Source organism: Chiloscyllium plagiosum, chromosome 13, assembly GCF_004010195.1.
Source record: "Chiloscyllium plagiosum isolate BGI_BamShark_2017 chromosome 13, ASM401019v2, whole genome shotgun sequence".
Taxonomy (NCBI): Eukaryota; Metazoa; Chordata; class Chondrichthyes; order Orectolobiformes; family Hemiscylliidae; genus Chiloscyllium; species Chiloscyllium plagiosum.
Window position 1 is genome coordinate 2459016 of NC_057722.1, and position 22913 is coordinate 2481928.

The following is a 22913-nucleotide window of genomic DNA, read 5'->3' on the forward strand; positions in this document are numbered from 1 at the left end:
GAGGGGCACAGATAAGCCGCAGAGCTGGGTTGAGAGGTTGAAATGGAGTTTAATACGTAAAAGTGTGAGGTAATTCACTTTGGAAGGAGTAACAGGATTGCAGAGTACTGGGCTAATGATAAGATTCTTGGCAGTGTAGATGAGCAGAGAGATCTCGGTGTCCACGTACACAGATCTTTGAAAGTTGCCACTCAGGCTGATAGGATTGTTAAGAAGGCATAAGATGTATTAATTTTTATTGGTAGATGGATTGAGTTTCAGAACCATGAAGTCATGCTGCAGACGTACAAAACTCTAGACCGGCCGCACTTGGCATATTGCGTACACTTCTGGTCACCGCATTATGGAAGGATGTGGAAGTGTTGGCAAAGGTTCAGAGGAGATTTACCAGGATGTTACGTGGTCTGGAGTGAAGGTCTTGTGAGGAAAGGCTGAGGGACTTGAGGCTGTTTTTATTAGAGAGAAGAAGGTTGAGAGGTGATTAATTGAGACATATAAGATAATCAGAGGGTTTTCCATAGATGGTGATGGCTAGCATGAAGGGACATAGCTTGAAATTGAGGGGTGATAGATACATAGGACAGATGTCAGAGGTTGTTTCTTTAATCAAAAAGGAGTAGGGACAAGGATTGCACTACCTGCAACAGCAGTAGACTCACCAACTTTAAGGACATTTACATGGTCTTTGGGTAGGCATATGGACGAGAATGGAGTAGTGTAGATTAGACGGGCTTCAGATTGGATTCACAGGTCAGCGTAACATCGAGGGCTGAAGAGCCTGTATTGCGCTGTGATATTCTATGTTCTATATCTCTCTACAGTGCAGAAACAGAGCTTTTGACCCAACAAGTCCACACTGACCCTCTGAAGAGTAACCCACCCAGAACAAGTGGTCACCCTATTACTCTATATTTACTGCTGGCTAATGCACCTAACCCACACATCCCTGACCACTATGGACATTTACCACGGCCAATTTACCTAAGCTGCACATCTTTGGTTTGTGAGAGGAAACCGGAACACCCGGAGGAAACCCACGCAGGCATAGGGAGAATGTGCAAACTCCACACCTGAGGCTGAACTTAAACCTGGGTCCCAAGCGCTGTGAGGCAGCAGTGCTAACCGCTGAGTCACCGTGCCACCCAAAGTAAATGAGCAAAACCCCTTGAATTAAAAGAAGCATAACGAGTTAAAATGAAACAGCTATTGTGGGGTGAGATACTGCATTCATGATCCCATGTTGCCTACTGGTCAGAAAGACTCACGTATACACAAAGGGACTGAGTGCTCTGTCTCAAGCGTTGCCCCAGCATGGGCATAAACACAGAAGAAAGGCAACAAGTCAGGTTTAATTAGCCCATTTATGTGACATTACCTACTCCTGTTGCTAGCTATCTGGCCAGGAATAAGAGCAGATCCAAGCAGGGGTGGGGGTTTAGGATACACAAAGATCAGGAGCACAGGTTGAAGTGAAATCAAAAGTTGAGTAGTTGCCTGTCAAATAATGAAATGGGGCAATATCCTGTCACAGCCCATATCCATATGAAGAGCAAATGACCTGGGAGTCTGCGGACCATCTTCATCATCTATTACATAATTGCAACATCTTCTATGTTAAATCCCCACTGGTGAAGGGGAGAACTTGGGGTGGCACGGTGGCTCAGTGGTTAACACTGCTGCCTTACAGCATCAGGGTCTCAGGTTCGATTCCAGCCTCAGGCGACTGTCTGCGTGGAATTTGCACATTCTCCCCATGTCTGCGTGGGTTTTCTCTGGATGCTCTGGTTTCCTCCCACAATCCAAAAACTGTGCAGGTTAGGTGAATTGGCCATGCTAAATTGCCCATAATGTTAGGTGCATTAGTCAGAGGGAAATGGGTCGGGGTGGGTTACTCTCCGGAGGGTCGGTGTGGACTGGTTGGGCTGAAGGGCCTGTTTCCACACTGTAGGGAAACTAATCTAAAAATTCTTGCTTAGAGAGACTGTCATCCTTTATATGTGATCCCAGTCCTTGCAACAATGTATCTAACAGCATAATTAACAAACCGCAATAGATATACTTGACTTCTTTAAATAAAAAGCCCTATATTATATTTTGACATATTTAGCATACAACAATGGTTTTACACAATTCTTATGAATCATAACACCATCTAAGACGCTATTAATTTCTTGCAACAAGCCAAAGACCCAGGTTCAATTTCCGGCCTCAGGCGACTGTCTGTGTGGAGTTTGCACATTCTCCCCGTGTCTGTGTGGGTTTCCTCCGGGTGCTCTGGTTTCCTCCCACAGTCCAAAACTGTGCAGGTTAGGTGAATTGGCCATGCTAAATTGCCTGTAGGGTTAGGTGAAAGGATAAATATTGGGGAATGGGTCTGGGTGGGTTGCGCTTCGGCGGGTCGGTGTGGGCTGAAGGGCCTGTACCCACACTGTAAGTAATCTAAGTAATCTAAACTAAAACATAATGGGTGATATTTGTCAACCAATTCTTCTTTAGAATTCGCTTTCCTTTCCCAAATTTCCTTTATTGGAGCGAAGTCAATCCTCAACATTTTCTCAATAACATTCTTCATTGAATGAATATTATCCCAAAGAGAATAATTATATACTGAAAGGGCAAACTTTTCTCAGAATGCCTGAAATTCAGATTTGCCTCTGAATGTCCAGTAAAGGCAACCCAAGTCTATAGTTTCTGTCAGCGCTTGTATTTCTGCAGTTCAGGTATTTTGAAACAGCCTCTTTTATTTCCTTGTGCTCCCTTCCACATCACCTACTTCTCTCAAAAACATACTTCTTTAACATATTCCACCCTGCAAAAATGTGGCGTTTGTACCAATCTACCTACAATCACACTAACGTAGCTAAAAGATGAAAGAGAATCCACAAAAATTACTTTCCCTGCAGTAGGAACATTCACACTGACATCTTGGTCAGGCAGTCACTTTTCAAAATCCAAAGACCCGAACCTTACTTCCATGCTCCATCAGGAAGTACTTTTGCTGTACAGGCTGGCTATTCTGGTGCTACAGAGAAGACACCAAATTGTTTCCAAGTATCCAACTCTTTTTGTTTGAAATCTTATCAATTTATTTTCTCATTTGTTTGTCACCACCAAAACGTCATGATCATCGCTTCCCTAGTTTGTTCCGCAGTCCTTGATCTAGTTGAACCACAGTCTCTGCTTGCACTCCAATCTCATTCTGCACCATTGCTAGGTAACCTCTCCTCCTAGAATCACCAGAGCATGATCATATCCTAGGGCAATGTAACCTCCAGTTCCACTCTGGGAACCTACACAGCATTACACTTCATGCAATTTCACTCCATTTAGCCAGTCCATAGATCATTTTTTCTGTCCAAAAAAACCCCCGAAGAACTATAGATGCTGGAACTTAGTAACAAAAACAATTGCTAGAAAAACACAGCAAGTCTGGCAGTATCTGTGGAGAGAAAGCAGAGTTAACATTTTGAGTCCACTGACCTTTCTTCAGAAGAGAGAACTTCATTGGTGAGAGAATAAGAATCACCAAGCAAAATATTTAAGTTGATTCTAATATTTTCAATTCGATTCCCTACAGTATGGATACAGGCCCTTCAGTTCAACAAGTCCACACCGACCCTCCGAAGAGCAACCTACCCAGACCCATTCTTCTGAATTTACCCCTGACTAATGCACCTAACACAATGGACAATTTAACATGGCCAATTCACCTGACCTGCACATCTTTGGATAGTAGGAGGAAACTGGAGCTCCCGGAGGAACCCCACGCAGACACATGGAGAACGTGCAAACTCCACACAGACAGTCAGCCAAGGCTGGAATCAAACCTGAGTCTCTGGCACTGTGAAGCAGCAGTGCTAACCACTGAGTCACCATGCCACCATGTCTTCCCAGTAATTTCCTTTACTAAACAGGTCAGACCCCATAGCATCACCCTACATAATTTCTCTTCTCAATACATTGAATTCAAGACTCATTGGACCATCCATGATTTTAACTATGATCTCAAAACTTACAAAAATTCATTTTTATTAGAGAATATCTAGCCATGTCTGCTAGATATTCAATCTTATTACTATTGCTGAATTCCCCAACAATGGAATCATGGGTATTACCATTGACCACACTCTGAACTGGACCAGTCACATAATTACTGTGGCTATATGAGTAAGTCAGAGGCTGGGAATTCCATGGTGACTATGTTACATCTTATCTTCCCAAATCATCTACAAGGTACAAGTTAGGGGTGTGATGGAATTCTTCTTGCTTGCCTGAATGAGTGCAGCTCCAATAACACTCACGAAGCTCAACACCATCCTAGGGGAAAAAACAGCCTGCTTGAGTGTCACACCTTCCATCACCTTGAACATTCACTCCATTTACCACAGATATACACTGGCAGCATTGTTTATTGTCTATAAGCTCAAATACAACAAATCAAACAGTAGAAGCGGCAGATATGTGGGAACACCATCACCTGGGAGTTCCCCTCCAAAACACTCATGATCCTGACTTGGAAATATGTCACTGTTCCTTCACTGTTACTGGATCAAAATCCTAGAATTCTCTCTCTAACAACATTATGGGTCCACCTTCAGCATAAGGGCAGCAGCATTTCAAGAAAGCATCTTACTGTTACCTTCTCAAGGGCATTTAGAAACGTGAGGCATAGTGATTGATACCCAGATTCCAAGAATTAAAAACAACAAAGTCATAGAGTCATAGAGATGTACAGCATGGAAACAGACCCTTCAGTCCAACCAGTCCATGCTGACCAGATATCCCAAACCAATCTAGTCCCACCTGCCAGTACCCGGCCCATATCCCTCCAAACCCTTCCTATTCATATACCCATCCAAATGCCTCTTAAATGTTGCAATTGTACCAGCCTCCACCACATCCTCTGGCAGCTTATTCCGTACACGTACTACCTTCTGCGTGAAAAGGTTGCCCCTTTGGTCTCTTTTATATCTTTCCCCTCTCACCCTAAACCTATGCCCTCTAGTTCTGGACTCCCCGACCCCAGGGAAAAGATTTTGTCTATTTATCCTATCAATGCCCTTCATAATTTTATAAACCACCTTCTCTTACAATCTACAGGCTTGCACTTGGCATTGCAAACATGACTGATGTAATACTCCTACGCTTAATCAAACCCAGTTGTTACCAAACCCTATCAATGTTGGCCCTCACAAGTTTCTCAAAAGAAGATCATAAATTGAATGTGCTTAATGATTGACTATACATTAAATGCCAACAAATTAGTCTTGCAGGTATACAGTGTACAATAATTGAAGGATACTCCAAAGGCTACAACTATGATGTTGGGAAGAAGTTCACTGGAGAAGCTGATCACGCATGGAATGCTGTGTTTTTGGATGGGAAGTGGCATCTTCTGGACAGTACATGGGGAGCAGGCCATGTTAATGAAACCTGCAGCAAGTTTACTTTCAAGTTAGTATTTCCTTTCAAATCATTTAAGTTCTTCATTTAACTTTTTTCTGAATTGCAGGCACTGTAATCATTAAGTATGAATATATTGCTATTTTGCTGTCTGGGATGAGTTATCTTTCCGTGTTCTCATCTTTCCCCTGAACTGAGGTCTCTTTGATCTTGTCCAAGAATGGAAACAGGTCACCATTTGCAGGCTTTTCGCTTGAAGTTGCTCCACATGCAGCGATCAGGGAATGGCATAGTCATTCGTGAAACCCACCTAAAACATGGCACTTGGTGGGAAGTAATGGATCTCTGTTCAGCCCCTTTCCCCTAAAGTTTGGGGTGAACTCCATAAAAACTGGATTGTGATATTTGACACTACCTGATATTGTAACCACAATCCTTTGGCATTCTGCTTCTATCTAATGGACAGGCAGTATAGGTGACAAACAGGAAATGCTGTGTATGTTGCTCAGGTATTAACCTCGGCATTCAAGTTCCAAAACATCTCCCACAGCATATGCCCACACCTTTTGGGCCAAGTCACACTGGATGGCATGTTGGTGTAGCCTTTATTCTGGACCTATGAATTGTGGGTTAATTAAGAGGGCAATTCTGATCTGATTCTATTTTTGAATTGAACACCTCACTGAACTTCAGAACATCACTCAGTTGAATGTGCATCAGCAAGGAATAGAACAATAGAGGAGAAAGTGAAGACTGCAGATCAGAGTCAGGAAGTGTGGAGCTGGCAAAGCACAGCTGATCAGGCAGCATCCGAGGAGCAGGAGAGTCAAAGCTTTAGGCATAAGCCCTTCATCGGGGGGGGAGGGGAGATGAGGAAACTGGTGAAATAGACGTTAATACCATGTGGTTAGAGGGTCCCAAGCTGGAAGATAAGGCGTTCTTCCTCCAGGCGTCAGGTAACTGGGATTTGGTGTTGGAGGAGGCCCAGGACTTACATGTTCTTGGTGAAGTGGGAGAAGGAGTTGAAGTGGTCAGCAACAGGGCAGTCGGCTGGTTGGTGTGTGTGTCCCCCAGAGATGTTCTCTGAAACATTCCGCGAGTTGGCATCCTGTCTCCCTGATGTAGAGGAGACCACATCGAGAGCAATGGACACAGTAGATGAGGTGTTTGGATGTGCAGAAAAGTTTATGCCAGATGTAGAAGGAGTAAAACACACCTACCTTCCCTCACCATCCCTCCACTTCCCGCACGGTCCCCACTAGTGCAAGAGATCATCAACTACTTCCTGATTTGTTTTTAAATACAACAGCAGCTGCTGACTTATTCTGGCTATTGGTGAAATTCCTTAAGAGTTTGGTGCTTCAAGTTATAATGCTTCAAGTTACTCTTGAGCAGACTGTGATGTGACAGATGCTGAAGAATTTTGTCCTGACTTCAAGAATCCTGCACAAAGCAACTTCTTCCAGAGATGGGTGCACTGGTAGACATCCAGTATTTAGTTAGATAAATCCATCAGCATTCTTGCCCCATCAAATTGTTCTTCTGAAAAGCTCATGTCTGACCTTGCTCTCAGGCATGATGGTACCTGAATTATCCTTGCTGCCTGCCCTGGCCGCAAGCCATTCATTTCTAGTATCTCACCACCATGTAGATCCCACTCTGAAGTTATCCTCTCAGATAGGCATGGCATCAGAATCTGAACTGATGAGTGTCAGTATGAAATTGAGTGTCAGTGCTGGGTGTGCGTCATCACTCTGGTCTCCTGTTCCTCTGCTTTCCAGCCAGGGATCATCTCTTCAGGATCTGAATGCAGGAAAGCGCAAGAGTAGTTTTCAGAGCATAGAGGTGCCTGCTTACACCATCTGCAGTGTATAGTTCAGCAGTGAGTGAGGGATAAGATGGAAATGGAATCTAAGAAGGAGGATGAGTTATTGTCACCTTCAGTGTTAATTCCTTCTTGTAGCTGATGGCCTCAGAAATGAGTATTTCAACAATGACAGGGATTGTCTACTCCATAGCAGCTGGGGCATACCTATGACCCTCCTTATCAGCCAGCTTCTGAATCTTACAGCTCCTTCATATTTATCTATCCTTTTCCAAAAGGATTACAGTCTGTGCTCCTCAGGAGCAAATTTAACAGCAAAAAGCTGCTGTTTCTTGATCTATCAAAGCCTTTGAACAGGCTGACGATCTCAATGAGGTTCCAACACCACTCTAATCTTGACAATCTCAATGGTCAACTTCAGATGTTTGGGGCGAGTGGGTGCGTTTAAGATAATTGACCCCTCCCCTTTCCCCTCTCAAATTTAGAAAACCTCCCAAGTTCTGAATTGTGCCAGTGTCACGTGCACCATTGATGAAAGGTATTTGGATGATTAGGAGATATGGCTTCACTTGCGTAGGTGATGAAAGTGAGTGATAAAGGTTGCATACTGATCCCAAATTCCTCTGAAATCAAAATAATGCCTGTTATTTTACAATGCAGCTTGGAAATTTTACTCCATGTAATTCTAAAATACTCTATCTTTATACTGCAGGTATGTTGAATTTTATTTCTTAACTCATCCTACCCTCTTCATCAATAATCATTTCCCCAACGATGAAACGTGGCAGCTCATTTCTCCAAAGATTCCCCTCAAAATATTTGAAAATATGGTCTTTAGGACAGGAGAATTTTATGATATTGGTTTGACATACATCCATCCAGAAGTACAGGTGGTGTCCACTGGTAAGTGATGAAGACATGTACCCATTCTCAGAATAGTACAATAAGCTGAAACATGAAATTATTGAGCTGCAACAGAGAGCGAAAGACAAACAGAAAGACTGAGAAAGGGAGAAAGATGGAGAAAATGGTGTTTGGTTAACAGACAGAGAAGATAGGGCAGGAAACAGTGACAGTTGAAAAGAGAGAGACAAAGATATTGGTGTAATGAGCAGTTAAGCAGTTCAGAAAATTCTGAACCACTTGTTTGTACATGTGTCTTTGATTTTATCAAGAATGATATATGCATTTGTAGAATTGTTATACTTTACTGTTGCATCCTTCCTACCTTTATTGTAAAATTATGAATAAGATAATTTTGGATAAACTAAACAAAGACAAAGAAGCCAAAAACAAAAACAGAAAAGCTTAGCAGGTCTGGCAGCATCTATGAAGAGAAATCAGAGTCAAGTTACCTCAGATCTGTTGGTAGCTATGCCTTGTAGCTCAATTTCTCCATCCCAGGCCACAATCCTGTTTCATCACCTCTGTACCTCCTCTAGTGCAATCACATCCTGTAGTGAGGTAACCAGAACTGCATACAATACCCCAGCAGTGGCCTGACCCAACTCTCTGTACAACTCCAACATTGCTTCCTTGCTCTTATGCTATATGCCGTGAATAATGAAAGCATGTGTCTTATGTGGTGCATTAACTATCCTATTCACATGCTCTGTGAGGGATCTCTGAATAATTACCCCCAAGATCCTTCTGTTCCTCTAAGCTACCCAGAGTCCTGCTTCATCTTGTTTCTTCTTCCAAAGTGTATCACCTCACACTTATCAGGGTTAAATACCATCTGCCACTGGTCTGCCCACCTGACCACACATCTATATCTTTGTATAACCTACAGCCATTTTCTTCACAGTTGTTGTTGTCTGAAAAATTGCTTAACCTTCCACCCATGTTCTCATCTGTATCATTTATGTATATAACAACTAATAATGGTCCCAGTACTGATCCTTGTGGATCACTGCTGAACACTTGACCTCCAGTTACACAAATAGCCTTTTGCCACTACACTTTGTGACCTAAATCAGCTTATGATCATTTCACTAAGTTTCCCTGAATTTCAAGCTTTAACCTTCTGAATCAGTCTCTTGTGTGGGACCTTGTCAAAGGCTTTGCTAAAATCCATATAATCTGCATCAACTAAACTTCTCTCATCCACACACAATCATGTTTTCAAAAAATTATAATATGTTAGGCAGGACCTCCCTCTGACAAAGCCATGCTGACGACCCCTACTTAACCCAAGCTTCTCCAAGTGGGTATCAATTCCCTCCGTCAGAATTTTCTCCAATAGTTTCCCTGCCACTGAAGTTAGACTCACCTCTCTGTAATTTCCTGGTTCATCTCCACCACCCCTCTGAGAGGTGGAACCACATTAGATGTCCTCCTGTCCTCTGGCACCTCCCTCATGGCCAGGGAGGAATTAATAATTTGCCTCTCCTCCCACAGCAGCCTGGGATGCAATTCATCCGGGCCAGGGGATTTGTCTATTTTTAAGCCTGACAGGCCCTCTGATACTTGCCCATTTCTGATGTCAAACTGTGCAAGTTCCTCACAGTCCCTTTTCCCGAAATCCATACCTACTTTTTCTTTTCCATGGTGAAGACTGAAGAGACGTATTCATTCAACACCCTTCTGATATCCTGCAGCTTCACACACAGGTATCCCCCTTAGTCTCTAATGGGTGCTACTCTTTCTCTAGTTAATCTCTTCAATTTAATGCATTTATAAAATGTTTTAGGATTTTCTCTAATCCTGTTTGCAAGTCCTTTTTCATGCTCCCTTTTTGCTCTTCTAATCACTTTCTTGAGCTCCCTCCAATACTCCTTGTATTCCACTAGGGCCATAGCTGAATTAATCTCTTTGGACTTGCTAAGAACCCCACTTTCCTCCTCTTCCCATCCTGAATTGTCCTAGATATCCAGGGATCTCTGAACATATTTCTCCTGCACGTCCCTCTAAAGAGTACATGTTGGACCTGTACTCTCCCCCCCTTCTTTTTGAATGACCCCCAATGCTCCAGCTCCACTTCAGACTTACCTGCAAGGAACTGTTGTCAAACTATTGTGGTCAGATCCTGCTTTGTATTCATGCAAGCTGCCTTCCCCCAATCTAATTATATCTTTTGCAGGCCACTTTTCTCCTTTTTCAAAACAAATTTGGATCGTGCCGTGTTGTGGTTGCTATTGCTAAAGTGATTCCTGCACTGAATACTTGTCCACTTTCATTCCCCTGAACCTCATCGAACACTGCATCATCCATTCTTGGGCATTCTACATATTTATACAAAAGTTCTCCTGGAATACATTCCAAGAAATTCACCCCTTTTAAATCCTTAACACTATGACTATACTAATTTATGTTGGGAAAGTTGAAACCCCCTCGGATAATTAAGACTAGACTAGATTCCTTACAGTGTGGAACCAGCCCTCCAAAGAGTAACCCACCTCCCTCTGACTAATGCACCTAACACTATAGGCAATTTAGCATGGCCAATTCAAGTTACCTGTACATCTTTGGACTGTGGGAGGAAACCCACACGTACACGGGGTGAATATGCAAATCCCACACAGACAGTTGCCCAAGGCTGGAATCGAACCTGGGACCCTGGTGTTGTGAGGCAGCAGTGCTAATCACCTAGCCACCGTAATGTTTCTCTGTTCCATCTGTGTCCCCTCTCCCACCCAGACTAGTTTAAATTCTTCCCAACAGCATTCACAAATGTACTTGCATGGAAGTTACTCCCAGTGTGGTTCAATTACAGACCGTCCTATTTGTACAAGTCCGTCCCATTTGTCAAAAAATGATCCCAGTGATCCTGGAATCTAATACCTTCCCTCGTGCGCCAACTCTTGAGCCACGCATTCATCAATCCAATTTTACTATTTTTATACTAGCATATGGCACCGGGAGTAATCCAGTGGTTAAACCATTGAGGTTCTGCTTTCTAATAAACTGCCTGGCTCCCTGAATAATTGATGCAAGACCTCATTCCTCACTGTGTCCATGTCATTGATACCAAAATGTACCATGACATTTAACTCATGACTGTCGCCTTTCAGTCACCTCAATGAACTTTACAGCCAATGAAGTAATTTTGAAGTTACTGTTACAATTATAGGAAATGAGGTAATCAATCTGTACACAGCAAAATTCCAAAAGCACAAATTAGATAACTGACCATTGTACTTGAGAGGTAAATTTTAGCCAGGATACTGGGGAACATTCTTCCCTTCAAAATATTGCCATGAGATCCTTTCTGCCCAACCAGGAAGTGTACTGGGGGTAGCTGGAGGCATTTGAGAGGGCGTCACATGATTATTTAAATAGAAACAGTATGCAGGTTATGGAATAAGGCATTAGCCCAAAAATGCTCAGAGAGCAGTGCAGACACTCAGACTAAATGACCTCCCTGTACACTCCTAATGCTTCTATAACAACAGACAGTTCCTGAAAGTTGGTGACTTCAAAGATGCTGCGCTCTCTCAACACTACACTGAAGCATCAACTCAGAATTTGTGCAGTGTTTTACTTGGGGGTTTGTGGGGAATCGGGGGCAGGGGGGAAATGCAAAAGTGACAAAGAATCAAGCTTAGCCTGATTGGTGCCATCCACAAGGATAACGGTGGATAAGAAAGCTAGAGTAGGCCACAGTAAACCTGAAATGTACTGTCAACAACTAATTGGCTGCGTTGTTTGCCAGGTTAAAGTGAGGCTGTAATTCATGCAATCATGATTCACATAACAACCAAATTGATTATTGTTCCTTGTTTTTAAGAAAGTGGTCCAGATAATGGACACAGAGCAATTATGTTCATAATTTAGTTGGTTCAAATACAGTAATGAGAGACTGCGACTGTAAGGAGATTGATGTGGTCGGGAACCATAGTCTGTGAATGACTGGAGGAATCTCCCTCCATTAGAAAGAGACAATTAGTTATGTGCAGTTTGAGAATAACTACTCCACTACCATGGGCCAAGGTGAGGAGGCAGGGCCTCCATAAGCTACAACAGCTTGTAAGGGGATTGAATCTACTCTGTTGGCTTTGGTTTAACTCCACACCCTAGCCATCTAGCTAACCAATGCCCTTCACATGAATTCATAATTAATTAGTAAAGTAATGTGCTGTTACTTTAAGTATTCCACACCAAACCAGAAGGAAAACCCAGTAAAACCAGATGAATGACACATACTGGTCTGACTTGTCAATATGAAGGTCCAGTATGTTAATTTCCATGCAATTTATTTTATGACTGATTTTATATCTCTGGGAAAGCATTAGGGAAGAACCAGACTTAGCTTTACCATGAAACTATGGCAAATGGCGGGATTAGATTGAATAGGTTTATTCAAGAGAATGCTGCAAAAGTATGCTTACTTGAAAAAGTGACAGTTCACCAGTGAGGGGCATCTCTAACATGCTAAACTAATTTTCAATCATTTCAAACAGTGAATGGAAGAGTTATCATCAATGTGGAAGGACTGTATCCAACATACTTCATTTTCAATCTGGATGGGAAAAAGGACTGTGGCATCCTAACCATAACTAAATATGGCATGAAGCTTGAGGTTCTGCCACAAAAAGCTGGAGAATTCAGATTAAAGATCTATGCCAAACTATTTGATTCTAAAGAGGAAACTTATTCCTTTATATGTGGATATTTGGTTAAATGTGATTTTATTGAAGAAAACTTCAAGCTACCAAAGGTATTTCACAATCCTTTAGGACCCAGCTGGATTACTGAGAACAAGGGTCTTTTGAAACCTTCACACCCCGAACCCATTATTTATTGTGATGATGGCAATTGTAATATAAGGTTCATGCTGAACAGAGATCTCTCATTCACCAGCAAGCTGTCATGTGATGAAGTCAAATTGTCAGAGGAGGTCATGAGAAATCACGTCTTCAAAACTCAACAGGGTAACTGGGTCGAATTCCAGATCCACCTCCCTGCAGCCGGTCTTTATGTTTTCGCTATATTTTCCAAGGACAAGGCAAAACGCAGTCCAACACATGACCACGTGTGTGAATACTTCATTTTCTGTCGTGATAAGAATGTCCACTGGCCAAGTTTCCCTAAAGTTTTCAGCTCTTGGACTGACGGATGTGAATTAATTGAGCCGCTGTCTGGAATTCTGCCACGCAACGAGATGGTGACATTCAAGCTCAAAATCCCCCATGTGAGAAAGGTCCAGGTTTATGGCAAATCTCCCTGTCCCCTGACCATGAGCAACGACGGCTACTGGGAAGGAAGGTGTTACACACAAGACTCCAAGTTCCTCAGTGTTGGAGTTTCAGACAAAATGTTTGATACAAAATTTACATTTGCCCTTCAATATGAGATAGAAGGCTCATAGCCCACACACACAGTTAAGACAAGAAATGTTTATTGTCATTCGCTGTGACTGGCAAAAATGGTGCTACTAGGAATAAAGAAACATCTTTAAAGAAAATGAAATTGCTTTGTCATGTGGCACTACCTTTACAATGGACAATAAGCTGTGACAGGTTGACAGTGGCTCACTGCTTCTTAATTCTACTACTGGACAATAAAACAAATGAAGTGCTCAGAAAAGAAGACAGAACTTGAAATTATATTTGTCTTTTATGTTTTGGAATGCTCAAAAAGCATTTCACAGTTAATAAATTACTTTTGAAGTATAGTCACATTTGTATTGTTGGGAAACAATTAAGCCACTGACAATAAGAAGTAAGAACAGAGAAGATGGTAAAATTCAGTAAGAACAGAGAAGATGGTAGGAGAGGGGGAGGTGTGCCATTGTTCGTCAAGGACAGTATTACGGTTGCAGAAGGATGTTTGAGGACTCGTCTACTGAGGTAGTATCGACTGAGGTTAGAAACAGAAAAGGAGAGGTCACCCTGTTGGAAGCTTTCTATAGGTCTCCGCATAGTTCCAGAGATGTAGAGGAAAGGATGGCAAAGATAATTCTCGATAGGTGAGAGTGACAGGGGAGTTGTTATGGAGACTTTACATTTGCAAGTATTGACTGGAAATACTATAGTTCAATGAGTCAGTTTTTTTGACAAGTATGTGCAGGAAGATTTCCTCACACAGTATGCAGACAGGCCAACAAAGGCAAGGCCATATTGGGTAATGAAATGGGCCAGATGTTACATTTGGAGTTGGTGAGCACTTTGGTGATAGTGACCACAATTCGGTTATGTTTACTTTAGCAATGGAAAGGGATAGGTTAATAATGCAGGGCAAGAGATATAGCTGGGGGAAAGACAATTATGATCCGATTAGGCAAGATTTAGGAAGCATAGGGTGGGGAAGGAAACTGCAGGGGATGGGCATAATTGAAATGTGGAGCTTATTCAAGGAACAGCTACTACTTGTCCTTCATAAGTATGTACCTGTCAGGCAGGGAGAAAATGGTTGAGCGAGGGAGCCATGGTTAACTAAAGAAGTTGAATCTCTTGGCAAGAGGAAGAAGAAGGCTTATGTTAAAATGAGACGTGAAGGCTCAGTTAGGGTGCTTGAAAGCACACGTTAGCCAGAAAAGACCTAAAGAGAGAGCTAAGAGGAGCCAGTAAGAGACATGAGAAGTCATTGGCGGATAGGACCAAGGAAAACCCTAAAGCTTTCTATAGGTATGCCACGAATAAAAGAATGACCAGGGTAAGATTAGGGTCAATCAATGATAGTAGTGGAAAGTTGTGCATGGAGTCTGAGGAAATAGGAGAAGTGCCAAATGAATATTTTTTGTCAGTATACACACCTGAAAAAGACAATTTGTCAAGGAAAATACTGAGATACAGGCTACTACACTAGATAGGATTCAGGTTCACAAGGAGGTGTTAGCAATTCTGTAAAGTGTGAAAATAGATAATTCCCCTGGGCTGGATGAGATTTATCCTAGGATTCCCTGGGAAGATGAGATTGCAGAACCTTTGGTTTTAATCTTTATGTCGTCGTTGTCTACAGAAGACTGGAGGATAGCAAATGTTGTTCTCTTGTTCAAGGAGGGGAGCAGAGACAACGGGGTAATTATAGACCAGTGAGCCTTACTTCGGTTGTGGGTAAAGTGTTGGAAAAGGTTATAACAGGTAGGATTTATAATCCTCTCGAGATGGATAAGTTGATTAGGGATTGTCAACATGGTTTTGTGAAGGGTAGATCGTGCCTCACAAACCTAATTGAGTTCTTTAAGCTGGTGACCAAACAGGTGGATGAGGATAAAGCGGTTGATGTGGTGTATTTGGATTTCAGTAAGTGTTTGATAAAGGTAGGCTATTGCACAAAATACAAACATATGGGATTGCGGGTGATTTAGCAGTTTGGATCAGAAATTGACTCGCTGAAAGAAGACAAAGGGTGGTGGTTGATGGAAAATGTCCATCATGGAGTTCAGATACTAGTGGTGTCCTGCAAAGATCTGTTTTGGGGCCACTGCTGTTTGTCATTTTTTAAATGACCTGGATGAGGGCGTAGAAGGGTTAGTAGATTTGCGGATGACACGAAAATTGGTGGAGTTGTGGATAGTACAGAAGGATGTTGCAGGTTACAGAGGGGTATCGATAAGCTGCAGAACTGGGTTGAGAGGTGGCATATGGAGTTGAATGCAGAAAAGTGTGAGGTGATTCACTTTGGAAGGAGCAACAGGAATAAAGAGCTAATAGTAAGATTCTTTGTAGTGTGATCTGGGTGTCCAGGTACATAGATCTCTGAAAGTTGCAACCCAGGTTGATAGGGTTGTTAAGAAGGTGCACGGTATGTTGGCTTTTATTGGTAGAGGGATTGGATTTCAGAGCCATGAGGTCATGCTGCAGCTGTAGAAAACTCTGGTGCAGTCGCACTTGGAGTATTGCGTACAGTTCTGGTCACCACATTATAGGAAGGACATGGAAGCTTTTGAAAGGGTTCAGAGGAGATTTATTAGGATGTTGCCTGGTATGGAGGAAAGGTCTTATGAGGAAAGGCTAAGGGACTTGAGGCTGCTTTCATTAGAGAGAAGAAGGTTGAGAGATGATTAATTGAGACATACAAGATAATCAGAGGGTTAGATAGGATGGACAGAGAGAGCCTTTTTCATCGGATGGTGATGGCTCGCCTAGGGGATATAGCTTTAAATTGAGGGATGATAGATATAAGACAGATGTCAGAGGTAGTTCCTTTACTCCGAGTGTAGTAGGGGCATGGCACACCCTGACTACAAAAGTAGTAGACTCGCCAACTTTAAGGGCGTTTAAATGGTCATCAGATAAACATATGGATGAAAATGGAATAGTGTAGATTAGATGGGCATCAGATTCGTTCCACAGGTCGTCGCAATGTTGAGTGCTGAAGGGCCTGTACTGCGCTGTAATGTTCTATGTCCTAACAAGAACTTGCACATGTGTAGAATCTTTAATATAATAAACCCTCCCAAGGCAATTCACAGGGAGCATATCTGACCCAATGTGATATAAAGTCAAAAAAGGGGATGTTAGAGTCCTATTACATATTCCCTCATTGTTGAAAAGCCCAAACAACGCTTTCAGCTGAAGATCCAATTTACCCATACTTCTTTCAATCTATTTACTGCATATGGTACACGTGATGCTGTCTCATTGACTGCACTCAACATTGCGACGACCTGTGGAACCAATCTGAAGCCCATCTCATCGACTGCAGGGAAACCAAACCCAGAATGAATGACTGCTTATGAAATATTTATGCTCAGTCCTCAAGCATTTATTACGCATCCCTAATTACCCTTGAACTAAATGGCTTCTCGGTCATCTCAGCACAGTCAGCCATACTGCTGTGGGTGGGGGAGGTTGGTCATGTGTAGGCAAGACCATATAAGGATGGCAGATATCCTTCACCAAATGGGGTTTTATGACCATCAATGTTAACTTTATGCTCAGCATTATTGAGATCAACACTAATTTGAGACCATTGGTGATAGAGTGAAGTCTGGACTCAGTTTTACACACCAATTGTACTGTAGGATGTAAATATTGGGTCGGTTGAAACTTCTGTACCTCATCACCCTGAACTAATGCACTATTCTCCAGCTGTTTCTGATGTCCCTGTTCTCCACACTGTTTAGTGTCCTGAATCAGTGCCTGTCAGATCCAGTTTTTTTTTACATTACATACAGCATGATCACAGAACTGCAAGAGATTGAATCTAAGAGGCAAGGCGATTAAGTCACCAATAATCCTCCTTACTAATACCTTTGCAACCCCTTCCCCATTAATTCAAAATAATTTACTTGACAATCAAAAATCATTCAAAGCAAGCAGTGATTGTTTTTAAATCAGAATTTAGACATCACAGGAGGCATTGAGCACTGGGTAAAAGTTGAATGATTTTTTTCTGTTGGACTATGGTTGACAAGGGAAGTCAGGAGTAGCAGAAAAGCAAAAGAAAAACATACAATATGATGAAGATTAGTAGGAAAACAGAGGATTGGGAAGCCTTTAAAAACCAACAAAGGATAACTAAAAATTAATGAGGGTAGAAGATAAACTACAATAGTAATGTAACAGAAAACTGCAAGACTTTAAGTGAGGTAGTATCTTGGGAATAGTGATCATAATTCCATAATAAAGTTTTAAGATGGTTGGACAAAGATAAGATGGTCCTTGAGTAAAAGTACTAAATTAGGGAAAGGCTAATGACAGATGTAGTAGTCAGAAACTGGGGAAATTAGATTGGGGATACTGTTTAAGGGTAAATCCAGATCTAGGTCTAATATACAGAAGGATCTAGGCGTACAGGACCACACTTCTCAGTTTTGTTGCCACTTTCTGGATAAAGTGGTCAAGGAGGTATTTGGCATGCTTGCCTTCCTCATCAGAGCATAGAGAATAAAAACTGCTAAGTCATGCTGCAGCTGTTATAGAGCTTTGGAATGTTGTGTACAGTTCTCGTCACTATGCTACCAGAAGCATGTGGAGGAATTTGTAGAGTTTTCAGACAAGCAGTTTACCAGGATGTTGTCTGGTATGGAGGGTAATAGCTGTGAGGTAAAATTGGATAAACTTGGTTTGTTTTCACTTGGATGTTGGAGACTGAGGGGACAACCTGATGAAACAAAAGTTTACAAAATTATGAGGGGCATGAATACAATGGAATTTTCTTTTTTCTCCAGGGTACAAATGGCAATTACTAAGGGACGTAAGTTTAAGGTAAAAGGGGAAGTTTAAAGCAAATGTGAGAGACAGATTTCTTTTGTACAGAGGTTGGTAAATGGTTTGAATGCATTGCCAGAAGAGATGGTGTAAAGAAAAATGTGAATAGCAGGGGAACAGAGGGTAGAGAGGGATATGGACTAAGTAAATACAATCTCTAATTTAAAAAGCCATCAAGTGTCAGTGCAACCTTGTTCCTTTGCTGTACTGTTTTTTGACAGGGGGTGGATGCCTGGAATGCACCGTCAGAAATAGAGATGATAGTAATGTTTAAGAGGTACTCAGATGGTCACTTGTTCAGGCAGACAATAGAGGGATATGGACCATGTGCAGGCAGGAGGGAAGTTTAGAATGGCATCATGATTGGCACAGATATTGTAGGCTGAAGGGCCAGTTCCTGTGCTGTATTGTTGTGTGTTCAGGTGATACTGTCCCTTCCTCTGAGCCAGGAGGCCTGGGTTCAAGTCCCACTTGCTCCAGAAGTGTGTAATGACATGCCTGTTAAAAATGTCTAGGCTCACATCAACACAAAAACAAAAGAAATCTTAAATAAAATCTTAAATGCTAGAAATACTCTGCAAGTTAGGCAGCTCCGTGAAAAGTGAGCATAATATTTAAGGTCTGTAATCTTCCATCATGTAATCTTTCATACTCAGTGCATGTATAACGTTAGGTCATAATATTACAATTGGCAAAGCAAAAATGCAAAAGGCTTTAGGTTCATTTTATATCAATCTAACACGTAGCTAAATGTATTTTAATAAAACAAACTGGAAAAGTTGTTTCTATTGTGTATAAAGTTTATTGATAAATCTTATGTACATAAATATACAACTATAATTCAGCACTGGAGGCTTCCTTCACAAAACAACACTTCACTGATTTGTCCTTTCAGGAATATGCAGATTCTTTTAAGTAAAATTACCACTCTGGAGTGACAACCTGTCACTTACACAATTAAAAAGGTAAACATGATCTGAAACAGAGTATAATTTTATTAGTTTCCTTCCTTCAGCTACATTAATATAACTCTGCCAGAGAGAGCTGGAGTTTGAACCAGGCTGTTAAGCAGCATTTATTCACCACTATTTATAACAGCATCAAAAATGTAAACAAGTACCACAACTTCAGACATGGAAAATACTATTTAAACAAAAAAGTTTAAAACACAATTTATTAGTATGTCATTGTTGGCCATGACATTATACAAACATACAGCAATCACGATGAGAACTGATGCCTTCTTTCCTTTAACAGAAACACTAATTTTCAGCATTTTGGACAGATTATTGAAAAAGTTGGATCACTTCAATATCCTTAACACAGCAATGTAATGACATCAGCTAATTTTCAAAGGTTCATGTGTGTTTGCTCAGAATTATTGATGTAACCATTACCTTGTAAGCTTGACAGTTGAAATGTTGTAGGGACTGGAGTGGTTTCTCAGAGCCATCTCTGAAAATAGAAGCCTTCATAGGCAGAGGTTGGATTTTTGACAGCTTGATGTTTACTTCCAAAGAACAGCACAAACACACTTTGTGAAGTGTGCTGGCTGTACTGGTGCAGACTAACATGATTACACACCACAAGATTACATAACTTTGGGATGAATGAACAAAAAGCTACAATACCACAAGTTATTAAGAAACCAAGTAATAAGAAAGGTTAATGTATACCCTAATGCACATTAGGTTCAGCTCCAGGAATCAAAATGCACCCATTACTGAGGCCAGATAGTACGAACAGTAGCTCCATTTATTCAGTCTCATGCTGAGTAAAGTTCATTATCTGGAGCCTGAGAGTTGCTTTTCCATCACAGTGGAGTATACATATTTGTCAACAGTTCTTTCACTTTCAGTTTTGAGTTCCTCAATATGCGTGTCCAGACGCTGTAAAAGTTTCTGTGACCTCCTGTCCTCTTCCTCGAGATACCTGACTGCAATCGATGTCTTTGTGGATGCAATTTTTGGGCTCTGAAACACGTTAACCAACATGAGTATAAACAATAAAACAAGTAGGACCACTATATGCAGATTAGTACTATCAAGTACAGATATGAGGTGGTTTATGGTATGTGCTCAGAGTATAATTGAAGACCTCTAACTACAAATGGTGGTGATTTGATGCAACATTTGTGCAAAAGGTAAAGTCCTAATCGAACTGCATTCAGAGCAACATTTTTAAGCAATAGATCAAAACAATTTCAGGCACCTTGCATGTCTTTTTTTTTCCACACGCTGCCTAAGAAATTTAACAGAGCTTGGAAAAGGGAGGTGAGTGACAAAGTGCATAATTTATCCATGCATGTGTTACGGCACAGGGTAAACCTCTCTGCTAATTTAAACCCAACACACAAAAAAGCTCACCTCATGCCGTAATCTGTTATATTTTGAGGCAAACACCATGTCAGATCTTACTATTTAAAGTAAAAATGAACAATTTTATCCTTTAAGTCCAAAAGAGAACATTAAACAACAACTATTTACAACTTCTTTCTCTTAAACCTATTTCTACACCCCCCCCCCCCCCCCCCCATCACCCACACTCAACAATACTTGTCCGATAATTTCCCTTTTAAATTTATGGCAAAATCAATTTCAAACCCAGTTATTGTCTTTGGATGTCAAATTTTCTCTAGATTTCTCGAGGTCGGCTTTGGGGTTCTGCTGCACAAATTTCTTATGGACCTTTCAGAGAGCTATTCTGCTGGCAGTCTTGGTGCTTGCTTGGCTGCTCTTTGCTGTTCTCCCCCCTAACTGTTCAAAATGTCTGATTTTATAACCCAAAACATATATCATTTCATTGGTTTGATGTCATCCAAAACAGTAAAATTCAAAGTCGATTGCATCTTGGTATCTGGGGCATAATTTAAACTGATTGGCCAAATTTGGATTTGCTTTGGACCTTGGCAATGCAGCTCCAGGCTATTTGTTTCAACTGAATATTACATTTTTAACTTTTTCAGCACTCTCTGTGTCTCTCAAGGTCCGTGCCAGATTCCACCCTCTCAAAGGTACAGTACACACTTACAACTTCATAACATGTTGTTATTGTTGTGGGCAGCTTGTAGAGTTCTGCTGCTTGTTAACTGGCAAGGTAGCTGTGGTAACCAGCAAGAAACTGAATTTTTTTTTATTCATGCTCTGTTGGCGCTGCTGGCTAGTCCAGCTTTAACTGCCCACCCTAGGCAGAAATGCCTAGACATTTCTGTGGTCACACATAGGTAAGGATGACAGACAATTGACAACAGTTACTTGGCCTCATTGGAACAGATTTTTATTCCAGATTTTTGCTGAATTCAAATTTTGCCATTTGCTTCAGTAGGATTCAAATCCTTGCTGCCAGAACATTTGCCTGGGCATCTGAATTATGAGTCTCGTGATATTAACATTACACCATCACCTCACCTTACTTCAAGACTTTGTGTAACAGTACTACCATGTAAAGTTATTCTGTACTTTTTAAACAGGTAGGTGTATCCTTGCATTGGAAGCAATTACAGAAAAAGAAAGGAAGCATGAAGAACACTGAACTATAGCAGAACAAGGCAGTGAGTAGACACTAACATCCCTTGATGTTGGTGTGAAGAGTAGGAGGCCCTCCAGTCAAACTGAACAAAGGCAGAGGAAACAATGTAGCTGTGCAGATGAATGTCAGAAGTCTAGACCTGAGGATGAGATGCAATGCTGGAAGTAGTTCAATGAACTTGCCTGAATACTCAAGGTCAGTATCTCATGCCATATCCACACAAGTGTATGGCTGGCCCCACATACCAGTTAGTGCAAAATCACACACCTACAAAAATCACCATCACAAAAACATACGACCCAGTCATTATTACATTGTTATTTGTGGGAGCCTGCAGTGCATGAACTGGTGCTGCATTATAACAGAGACTAAATGTCAAAAGTAGCTAGCTGGCTGGAAAGCCTTTTCACACATGCTGCGATTATGAAAAAAAACACAAAGGAAGTCAAAAGCCTGCATTTCTATCATCAATCATGATTCACACAGCAGTCATATTGTGTCATCTCAGTTCAGCACTGCTAAAAAAAATCCCATATCAAGCTCACATCAGCTATTCAACTATGACAATCACATCATACAGATACATTACAGCACACTTCCCAACAGTGTTTGTGAATAATGGATAATAACTGTATTTGGTGGAAAACACAGGTTAGAAAGCAAATCTGAACACAGATACAGATGATAAGAGCTGGGGCCAAAACTAGGCCTGAAAATATCCGATCCCTAGGCATCCTTCCATATGCTCCAAAATTCTTTACCCAGTGCTATCTATCCAAAGGAATCCATGTAATCTGGGAAGGATCTGCAGTCTTCCTCACAAAATCACCAAATATGTTGCAGATATTAAAGTGCACGAGAGTTCCTTTAAAGGAGATGCACACCGGCGAGTAGGGGAATGCGTATATGCAATATGGCTTGATTCATGAATTTAGGTTGGTGTGGTGACTTTTGTTTTTGCATTGTGGCCAAACATTTGTGATAGTGGGAGGGAAAGTAACATGTGTACAAGTGATGAAGAGGTTTTAGGGACTGAGAATCTCAGTCAGATGAGCTGA

General features: G+C 41.4%; 2 protein-coding genes across 8 annotated transcripts in view; one reads left to right on the forward strand and one right to left on the reverse strand.

Moving 5' to 3' along the window:
• The window catches only part of LOC122556265 (kyphoscoliosis peptidase-like), a 106820-nt gene extending 93081 nt beyond the window's left edge, over positions 1-13739 (forward strand). For both annotated transcript variants that reach the window (XM_043702892.1, XM_043702891.1), the window contains 3 exons: positions 5266-5454; positions 7941-8131; positions 12631-13739. In XM_043702892.1, the coding sequence (XP_043558827.1) occupies positions 5266-5454; positions 7941-8131; positions 12631-13538 (1288 nt within the window). In that variant the 3' untranslated portion in view covers positions 13539-13739. The remainder of the gene's footprint in view (positions 1-5265; positions 5455-7940; positions 8132-12630) is intronic.
• A 5381-nt stretch (positions 13740-19120) lies between these two features.
• cep63 (centrosomal protein 63) overlaps positions 19121-22913 on the reverse strand; it is a 110949-nt gene continuing 107156 nt past the window's right edge. For all 6 annotated transcript variants that reach the window (XM_043701679.1, XM_043701678.1, XM_043701675.1 and 3 more), the window contains one exon: positions 19121-20300. In XM_043701679.1, coding sequence (XP_043557614.1) covers positions 20112-20300 — 189 coding nt within the window. In that variant the 3' untranslated portion in view covers positions 19121-20111. The remainder of the gene's footprint in view (positions 20301-22913) is intronic.